This window comes from Mytilus edulis, chromosome 11 (assembly GCF_963676685.1).
Source record: "Mytilus edulis chromosome 11, xbMytEdul2.2, whole genome shotgun sequence".
NCBI classification, from domain to species: domain Eukaryota; kingdom Metazoa; phylum Mollusca; class Bivalvia; order Mytilida; family Mytilidae; genus Mytilus; species Mytilus edulis.
This window is the reverse complement of record NC_092354.1, coordinates 73,127,909-73,138,750: the sequence shown is the minus strand read 5'-3', so window position 1 is coordinate 73,138,750 and position 10,842 is coordinate 73,127,909. Positions and strand designations below refer to the sequence as shown.

The 10,842-nt window shown below is 30.7% G+C and overlaps 1 protein-coding gene across 1 annotated transcript; it reads right to left on the bottom strand.

Moving 5' to 3' along the window:
• Positions 1-512: 512 nt before the first annotated feature.
• Positions 513-10,499, bottom strand: LOC139496239 (uncharacterized). Its single transcript, XM_071284733.1, has 11 exons — positions 10,408-10,499; positions 9,435-9,667; positions 7,993-8,128; positions 7,157-7,271; positions 6,279-6,338; positions 5,390-5,469; positions 4,398-4,572; positions 3,594-3,676; positions 2,931-3,135; positions 1,794-1,876; positions 513-768 (listed from the first exon to the last, which is right to left on the bottom strand). The coding sequence occupies exons 1-11, from the start codon at positions 10,484-10,486 to the stop codon at positions 542-544; spliced, it is 1,476 nt and encodes a 491-aa protein (XP_071140834.1). The 5' UTR covers positions 10,487-10,499; the 3' UTR covers positions 513-541.
• Between the last annotated feature and the right edge of the window lie 343 nt (positions 10,500-10,842).

The following is a 10,842-nucleotide window of genomic DNA, read 5'->3' as shown; positions in this document are numbered from 1 at the left end:
ATGTCAGGAAGGCGATGTTAAGTGGTTGTCGTTTAATGGTGTTGTTTATAAGTGTTTCTCATTTCTTATTTTTTTTTATATAGAATAGACAGCAGGTTCCTGTTTGAATTGTTTTCCACTAGTAATTTGGCCTACTATGGTTCATCTTTTACAAATTATGATCTAAGTGGAGATCTGTCTCATTGACACTCATATCACATCTTTTTATATAATTTTATAAACACGTTTAAAAAACCTTATTTCAAGAAGATAATAGATGATTTGAGGAAATGAGAAAATTCTCAGTTTTTTCTGTGTTATTTTTAAATCACAAAATCATTTTTACAACGTACACAACCATTCACAATATACTTTCGGATGCTAAACTGAACACACAGTAACACACAGTAACACACTCGAATATGAAAAAAACCCACACAATATGATAAGTTGTAGAAAAAAAACATGCATTTCTCTTATTATACACTAATGAATATGTCGTTTTTTTGGGCTAGATTTATAAAACCCAATGGAATATTCTGATTTAAAACATATGGTATTGTCAGAAGTACGTGTCATTCGTATAATTCCGTCTGTATGGCGTCTGTTGGAGTACATCCGGAATTTCTGTGTAATCGGACGTCATAGCTACACTGTACGCATCACCAGCTTCTACTGCTAGCAAAATATCCTTTCTATGATGTATGAGTTGCTGATTATCAAATATTGGAACATCATCATTCAAAAGAGATATTTCTATAGGTGGTTGCAGACACAAAGCCTTTGCAGCTAAAAAAAAATTCCAAGTAGCATCATAAAAAGAATAAAGTGTATGTTGGTTCGTATTTGTGTTTGCTTTAATATCTTCAAAGAAGCCATTTTTTAAAGTATCACTATAGCATGTAAAACATTAAAGTTCTAAAATGTATACAGTCATAGTCGAAAACTTATAAACTAACAGACAAATACATGCACATCAATTTTAATGTTTTTTACTCTTATTTCGTATTGCAATATAAAAAGTATATGGTATCCTCACTGTCAAGGCACTATCAATTTCAAACATTTATGGGAAATAGAAATTATATTCGTATGTAGGTTTGAGAGGAAGATTATAAATAAACCCGCGGCTTATCAAACATTGCCATAAATCGCGGATGTTTGGATAACCACAAAAGCAGGTTCAACCCATCACGTTTACTTAAAATGAATTGTTCAAAGCCAGGAATATAGCAGTTGTTATCTTATAGTTCGTTTCTATGAATTTTGCATTGTTGTTTGTTTGTTTTTGCACTTCTGTGTTCTGTTTTTTCGTTGTTTTCTTCTTATATTTGATGTGATTCTCTCACTTTTAGTATGTAACCTGGATTCGTTTTCTCTCAATCGATTTATGACTTTTGAACAGAGATATAGTGTTGTTGCCTTTACTTAAATGTAGGGATATGACAGTCCAAGTCAATTAAAATTCAATTACAATGCATCTGCCAGTGCTGGAATCAAACTCCGTGTTGAAAGGTAGAGATACAGACATTCGACTACCAATACCACCACGCTACTAAGGTCCCTGGTTTCGAAATTGAAAGGTATTCAACATAAACGTAGTGATATATATAGACTATGCAAATATATTGTTTAATTTCGAAATTTGTGCATCCTAACAATATTAGCTTACATTGCGTCTCGTTCCATTTGCCGGGAAACACATGTGTCTAAATTGTACATGCTGTGCACGTCGTGACTTTGATTGTATCATAGCATCTGTCATTACAATGTTATTATGTAATTGGTAGAATTTATACTTAAATAGTGTATACCTTTTATATGTAAATCAACTAAATCACTGGCAAATATTATTTTCTTATAACGAAGGTCTTTTGACCATACTTTGTAACAATCTCTGTAAAATAAAATAAAAATATGAAAATAAACTCATCATAGATACCCGGACTGAAATTGAAAGCGTCAATTAGAATTTGAAGATAGTATTTGTTTAAAAAAACTAATTCAAGTAATTATGCTTAGCTAAATAACTGACTGTAATTATTGAACTTCATAATTGCAAACGGAATAAGGTTTGTTTTTATTTAAACCCGTGAAGCCATACAGGTGCATCTCTATGAAACTCGTTAGAAAATTACAAAAGCCGACAGATGAATATATGTCTTAGCCACAGTCAATCTCTTTGATTTTTTTTTTTACTAATCGAGCGCCATCGTCTGCATGAAATATTCAGACAAACGTTGACGCAAGCAATGTTTTAATACAGATACATCTATTGATTATCGATGGGATCATGACGTTCAGTTTTCACCATTTCCTTAAATTATATGAATACAATATTTTTCGTATTTCTTTATACGATTAAATTAGTATATTTCAAATTTCATTATAATATATTATATGTCTCATATTTCCTTTTACGATATAATATGTCTCAAATTTCTTAATACGTTTTCATATGTCTCAGACAAACAATATTTAAAGGCAACAGTAGTATACCGCTGTTCGAAAGTCATAAATCGATTGAAAGAAAAAAAAAATCCGGGTTACAAACTAAAACCGTGGGAAACACATCAACTATTAAAGGAAAACAACGTCATAACAAAAAAAACTAAGTACAACAAAGAACAAAAGTCAATGCAACACACATAGAAACGAATTGTAAGATAACAACTGCCATTTTCCGGATTTCGTACAGGACATTTTAAGAAAAAATGATGGGTGAAACCTTGTTTTGTGGCTATTTAAACCTCGCGCTTTTATGGCAATGTTGAATATAACACTGAAATAAAATAATTACTTGACATGACTACAGTACAAATAAATGAAATTACCATCGTCTGCATGAAATATTCAGGCAAAAGTTGACACACGTATTTCAATGTAGCTACATCTATTAATTATCCGACTTTAACATGACCTTTAAAATGTATGACTTTAAATGTACTCACTTTTTGTCATTGGATTGCTCATCAGTTTTCAATTCAGACAAACTCTTCGTTATCTCTCCGGGGTTCACTGATCGCCACCCGGTGGTTTCATTCATTGACATCAATTGTTGCCCAGCAACAGCAGTCAGCGAAATATCATCATCAATTACCGTACCGTCCATCTCAAGACACAAATAATTATCTTCTTGTTCAAAGATATGTTGTACTACAAATGTATATAAATGCAGCTCAATATATATATTTTAAGAGAAACACAAATTCATCTTAAAATACGGAATAGTTTATTTTTACCTAGGAAAAGATTTACTGATATAAACGTGAAGATATTGATATCGTAGTTCCTGTTGTTTTTTCATGTCGATAAGCACTGTGATTTTATAACGTATAATTGTAGTTTGAATTATAATGACTTTGATATTAAAAAGTGGCAAACATTTTAACCTTGTTTCAATTAATGAAGTTAAGTTTGCACAATAAAACAAAATTACATGTATAATGCATTACATGTATTGGTTGACCAATATGTATTGCCATTGTCTTGATTTTGTCTCAACAGTTACTCTGCTCGGTTATCTAAATGCTTCGTAGTTGATGCATCGCAGAAAACACATTCTGTGTCGTAATGAAGATCTGTTGTAGTATCATTTAACATTTATTATTTACCTTGGTCTATCAGATCTTTTAAACTGTTTGCTAAAAATAACTTTCTTTGCTTTCGATCAAATGAACACACATCGTAGGTTAATCTGAAAGATTATTGTTTTGACAACGGGATCAGTGTATGTTTCATGATAAAAATTAAGTACGTCACAGTTACAACTGTTGAGTGAAAAAAATTCACGGTATTACATTAAATAATACCACAATTGTCTAATGTTTTCATTAATTGATATATCCTTATCATCCTGTGCCTTCTTTTCAACATAGCATAGCCATTGGAGCACACTATGATCCTTTCATGCCGACATGTTTCTTAATGCATACCATATTATAAAGGAGCTTCAAAAAGATATTGAAATGGTACTTGCATATCCTCTTACTATACATTTGGCGTCTTATCACTGATCAATCAAAAATTTAGTGTTTTTAGTAAAGGATTTAATTACAATCGATCTTTAAATAACGGAAAGGAGACATGTACAGTTTATTGTCGACCTCTAGTTTGAGTGTTGTTGTGTTAATTTTTCGTTTTGAATAAATACTGATTACACACACCTGCTTGTATCTAGTTTTGTAAATAGGAGTCTGTGCTGCTTTTGATTTAATTGTAAGTGATGGTATATTTGCTTTTTCATTTTTTTATGTTTGTATTGTTTATACTTGTGAGTGGTATTATTGTCATGAACAATTTTTACATTAGGTCAAAAACACATCATATAAAGACTGTACAAAACGAACCACACTGAATTATTGCGATCGTATGTGCATGGAAAGAAACAGATTATAATAGTAATGAAATATGTGTACCTTATTTTCTCACTCTCATCTGATGATACGGGTTTCCATTTGTCGTTCCTATCTATAACCATTAATACTTTCTTTTGACAAAGAACCATAGAGGGCGTTGTTTGAATCTCTGAGCCATCTTCTTCTAGTACTAGTTTCAAGTATTTATCTTGTGGAATATTAAACATTTTACTTGCTGAAACATTCATGCAAATTAGTCATCATCCCATATTTGACATTTAAAAAATACTTGAAACCTTTTCTTTGTGTGTGTAAATGTTTAAAGTATAATATAAGAATAAGGATATGTGGTATGTAGTATGATTTCGTGTGACTCAACTATCTAGTCAAGTTCGAAGTAAATGTAGGCTATGAAAGATCACGATACGTCCTTCAGAAACGAAACAAAATAATCGTAAAGTCAGCTATGAAAAGCCCGAACATTAAAAAAATGTATGTTATTAAAAGATATATTCAATTGTTTAAAATTATGTGGTATCTTCCATCCATTTTTCAATTACGTAGTCATGTGTGAATAGTGTGCCCGCTGCCAAACGGACACACACCTTTGAATGACGTTATTGGTATGTAGCATGTACAACCACCTCCATATTTTCTGCAGTGGTACTACTAACATTTATATAGTATTATTCGCAAAACTGTGGTTTCTCTCTGTGTAACGTACAATGCCTGAACGTGTTTGCATTCGATAGTATTTAATCGTGTAACAATAGGGACCAGGAACACACTTTCTATTTATCATTTTTCATTTGTGATTGGTATGCAAAGAATAAAAACAACACTTTATTGTATACGTCCCATAACGCTCAAAGCCGAGTTTATACGCAATCAAACAAAACCTGTATTGATTTTCGGAGCTCCAGTAGTGTAAGCAAGCTAAGGTGTGTTCCACGTGTGGCACTCGTCGTAATGTAGAATTAAGCTATGAAACACAGCAAAACTATCAATAAACTTAACCTAACTTGTGATCATATACATTCGTTTTTATATACCTTTATTTTTTAATGAAGAAAGATCTATAGCTTCAATCATTTTCTTTTGTGTCCTTCGTATTGTCCAAACTTTATAAAACCTGTAATGATAACCTTTTTTAATAAAGAATTAGAACTTATCAATTGTTTACTCTGTTCACATTAAACATGTTTGACTACGTCGTCACGGTATTTAGAAAATTTCTTCAGTATATATTCAACGGTTAAACCAAGTGATCAACCTTAAGTTCATGAAGGGTAAACAGTTCCTGTAATAAAGATTATAACAAATGGTGCTAAACATTTGAAATCAAACTCATATTAACCAAATATGTACTGTAAACTGATGATCAAATACCATAATGAACTTTACGTGTATCTATAGAAAACTTCGTTATGGGGGTCGCGAGAAAACAAGTTTCAAAAACTAAATATGAAATATTTGAGCGCATCAATTGAAATCTGAACCATATAAAACAGTTGTAGAAGAGAATCTCTATAAAAAACTAAATGCGTTTAAGATGATTAAGAAAAAAATACAAGACGGTAACCAACATTCTGTTTTTGTTCAAACAACATAATTGTTTGAGATAAATGTATTTTTCAACATATTTGTTGTAAGGCTGTAGGGTCTATATAATGTAATATATTATGTTATAAAACTTGAACCCAATCAAAAGGCTACAAGTGATTTCAGACACTCCAGATGGGGTAGTAGATCCTGCTCCAATAGTGGTAGCTGCATAAAGATAAAGTTGTAGTAATTCAAATCTTGAATGTTTTCCTGCAAGCTTTATTAATTTGAGGAACAAACTATCTTTCGTCAACTAATTCATTAATATCGACTTCATAACACTTGTATAATACAAGCATTTTTCGGTCAGTATAACAAAAAAAGTAAAATACAAACGGCGTTGTTTCATTTTTCTGTGATAGATGTATAGCGTCCTGTATTTCTGATTTTTTCAGTCTAAAATAAATAAAAATAAATCGTCATAAAAAAGAAGTGCCAATTAATCAACAATCCCACATAGGTCAAGTGTAGTCGATTAATTATACAAAAAAAGGTTGTAACCATTACACAAAATTTAATAATGTAATTCAAATTTTATAAAAAAAATATTAATAATGAACAAATTAATTACAAGAATAATATTCAAATGCCGTCAGTGAATTTTTCATATACGAATAACGATAAAAAAAACCCGAAGAAAATGAATGAGCTTCAAACGCAGATTACGATATGTGACAATAAATGAAAATAACAACCAGCAACCAACGGTAACCATTTAATTAGTCTCCTGACTTAGTATTGATAAATATCGAATTTAGTAGCTTTAGAATTTAGTGTAACCCATCCCCCTTTTTTTTTACAGTGGTTCAAAAATAAAGTTAATTCTAAAACTGTTATGGTGTGGGTCATATAATTATCATGTAGCACAAAAACAACTGACATACAAACAAAATACAAACAGTACGTATCTATTTTTTTAAGAATACTTGCTACTACTAAAAGCTAGTTCATAGCCACATCATAAATATCTTCTACATAATGTTCCCATCATATTAAAAAACAGTGGCATAAATATCAAAAGGATTCATCGATTTCGAAATAAAGCTGACTACGCTATGGCTATAAACAAAAAAGATCAACATCAAAGAACGGTAGATATCACACAACATTGAAAATAAAGGACTGAGCATCACAAACCCATCAAAATCCGGATTATCAATTAACCAATATTGCAAATTATTCATATAGATAATTAAAATTAATATAATGATTACCTTCGTTTGAGCAAAAATTTTCCTAAAACAATCACACAGACTACCAATACTAAAGCTGCTGGACCGGCTATAGCTAAGATCGTCATCCATCGTCTCTCTGGTGGAAACTTTTTAGCTGTAGAAAATTAAAGGGACAATCATTTAAAATTTGAAATTCATTCCTTATTGGAGTTTCAGAACTTCATTTTTGTGAAATTCCGAAATTGTGGAAGATTTTCCTCGATCTACATGTGTATTATTTTTAAATATGTTAGTATCTACTTTTATCATAAAATGTTGTCTTCGAAGAAAACCTGTCTGACTTACGGCCTTGAATAGCTTTGAAAAAAATACAAAAATAATAAAGATTTTCCTTTGTGGGTTTTTTACAGTAGCGTTCTCAAATATATCCAGCATCTATTTTTTTTTATCTATAGGTGATTGACACACTTCTATATAATTATAGAAATTCACAGTTTTAAGTGTTCTATTCGAGCGTACCAGAAGGGCAACAAAACGCAGCTATGCATACTGTTATGAGTTGAAAGGGTGTTGCGGTTACCCTATGTTGACCTCTAGTTATATTTATATGTGTATGATGATATAGTTTTGGTATTTACAAAAAAACATTTATCTATCATAATGTCATTCTTATAATTCCCTCTAAGAAATATTTAATTTGTTCGATTCAAGAAAGTTCCTTTATTTTATCGCTGATCAATTCTATCTTGAAATGATTTATATTTTCTTCTTGGTTACACATTTGGGGATGTGTAAATAAGACAACACTGATATCCCTGAATAAGATTAGAACGAATGGATAAACAACACAACAAATCATAATATCAAATACTAACGTCTGCATTTTGGAATGTTAGGTTTCCAAGATCTATCTGATTGACATGTAATTCTAGACGAGCCATTTACAATAAACCCGGATGTAATACATGAAAGAGAAATAGTTGTACCGGCTGATCGATTTCTGTCTTTTGTCTGAAATATCGAAACAGTTGCATCATTTTTGAAAATTTCATATCTCTTTAATTCCATTTTTATTTATCTTGATCTATCTGAATCATATATAAAAAAAAAATATTTTTGGTATGATTGCCAATGAGACATCCCTCCACAAGAGACCAAATTAATCAGACATTAAAAACTGTATGGCCTTCAACAATGAGCAAACCCCATACAACATAGTCAGTTATAAAAGGCCCCGAAATGATATACATTTCAGTATATTTTCGTGGTCAACATGATGGGTATCAGTTGTTTAGCAGAAACTGATGATTCATTCTGGAGCATATAAATTAATCCCCGATTAAGCATACGCAATGATTTCATATCTGCAATTTTTATTATAATTTTGAATTAATAATAATTTAAAAATATTATTGGAAAACACGTGTTTTACCGAAAATACTATGATGGATTTCGAAATGGACAAAATTGAACAAACATGTATTGAAATACATCGTATTTTTATGCTATAGTATAGTATACGTTGCGCTGTGAACATACCTTACATTTCATTTATGGTTAACAAGGGCCTTGACTTTACGTTATTTCACTGGAGCCTTTTTAAAACATATAGTTCGAAAATTTAAAATATATCAATCGCATTTTTTATTGCTATTATCGAATAAATTGCTATTGTACACTTTTAGACTATTCACAGCTAATATCATTTGTAGAAATATATATCCTTGTATACATATATTTGATTGGGGACTTTATTTCTACATAACGTTTTGTAGCAATTATAATATGAATCAATAAATTATATGACGAATCAATCAAATACGCTTCGGATAGATTATCCACAAGGTTGAAGGAAATATCTAATGTAGCTAGCCTTGAAAACAATGTTAAAAAGGAGAACATTAGACTTGCAGAAGGTGTGTATATTTTCTTACAATTCAACTTCTTAAGTATGATATTCACAATGGATGGTATGTATTCACCTTGACATTCCAAATAAACACCTTCATCAGCATCTTGCCGAAAAGACTGAGAAGGGTATATGTCTGAATGCATTGTTATTTGTACTGTATGCGTATGACTATAGTTGTAGTGTTTATGACGATCACACAAGCTTGACTGAGTGTACTTACAAAATGGTGCCTCACTGCTATAATAACGATCTAAGATAGTACGGCCAAAATTATTTCTATTATTATATTTACACTAAATTCCATAAAATTGCTAAATTTCAAACTTAATCCCCTTCGATCGGCAGACGTTATAAACTTTTCTAAATGATATTGTGTTCACTATATATTAGATGTGATGATCTTACCTTTACATAAGATTGCGTATTCGCTGAAATAATGATCGGTGAAGGTGGTATTGGTGGACAGTTCACTAAACAATGAGGAAAATCTGGTTGCCACTTCTGATTTTTACACGTGACATTACTACTTCCGACCAGTGTAGTGTCGTTTACACAGGTAACATGAACATGCGGACTTCTTATTGTAATGTTATAGTTGCCATATTTACTTTGTAGAGATCCGATCATCTGTATACAAGCTGTAGTGTATATGTAGAAAAACTAAGATTTAAACTTAATAAGCAAATAACTATCATCAGTTTGATAATTTTAGTAAAATGTCAATTTAAAAGTAAAATAGTATGAACAAGTTGACCTTTCAACTCATTGTCGATTACCACTTTTTTAAATTGTTTTATTATTAATGATAGTACTAACATATGCATTGCTACTTTTTCATCTCTTTGCAAGGGTTGGTTAACCTCAAACACGACAACTTTGAACGGTTTGTTTTTTTATTAGTCGTTATGCTATTATTACGTTTGATGTATTTGCTGCTCTTAATTTGTCATTTGCAAGCAATTGTATAGGGGGAGGTTGAGATCTTACAAAACATGTTTAACCCTGCCCCATTATGTTTTTGTGCCTGTCCAAAATGAGGAGCCTCTGTCATTATATTGTATGTTTCATATGTTTTTTTCTATTTTAGTTCATTAATTATTGTATGAATACATTAACAATAAGATATTTTGCAATAATAAAGTTATAGATAAACAATATAGAAATAATCAAACTAATATAAAACATTCCAATATCCCAAAATACCACTTTAACATACAAATAAGATTAAAGAGGTAGATGTGCAGTATCACCTTTCTCGTATCTATATTTGTCTGTGTAAATAAGTGAACAATGTTGCACTTTTTTATTTAAAATTTGGTCTGTATCTTAAAAAATAAATTAAAATAATTAAAATACAATTTTTTAATAAATCACTCACTTATGGTATGTGGATCTGTTTGTTCAGTGTCACAAACTCTCAGTGTAAAAAATAAAAGCAGATAATAGAGTAACGTCATTCTGTTTCGTGACTGTCCTGCAACATATATTTGATTATGCAATGAAATAAACTGTTTTCACAGGAACACATGTAACCAACGAACTAATGTGAAACCTTGTCCAATTTGTTGTAATTTGTCCTTTTCTTGTCATTTAATGACCATGTTTAGTTGTGACGTTATATTAATGAAATGATATATGCAGAAAGTTTTTTTTTAATTTATACCAGTCCAAACAGCATATAAAACAAACAAATCGTATCCCGCAACCTACAATTAGATGTAAGTAGATAATAACAACTATAATATTTTAGTATAATTATAAACCATGTAAGTGACACAAGCGCACTGTAAACTTAAATTCAGTTGATCTACAC

Bases quoted from the DNA above. Each gene is read 5' to 3' on its own strand.
- LOC139496239 (XM_071284733.1), bottom strand. From the start codon at position 10,486: ATGACGTTACTCTATTATCTGCTTTTATTTTTTACACTGAGAGTTTGT. The intron at 8,129-9,434 runs GTAAGATCATCA...TCGATATTTCAG, and splicing joins ATACGCAATCTTATGTAAAG to ACAAAAGACAGAAATCGATC. The intron at 3,677-4,397 runs GTACACATATTT...ATAATCTTTCAG, and splicing joins GATGAGAGTGAGAAAATAAG to ATTAACCTACGATGTGTGTT.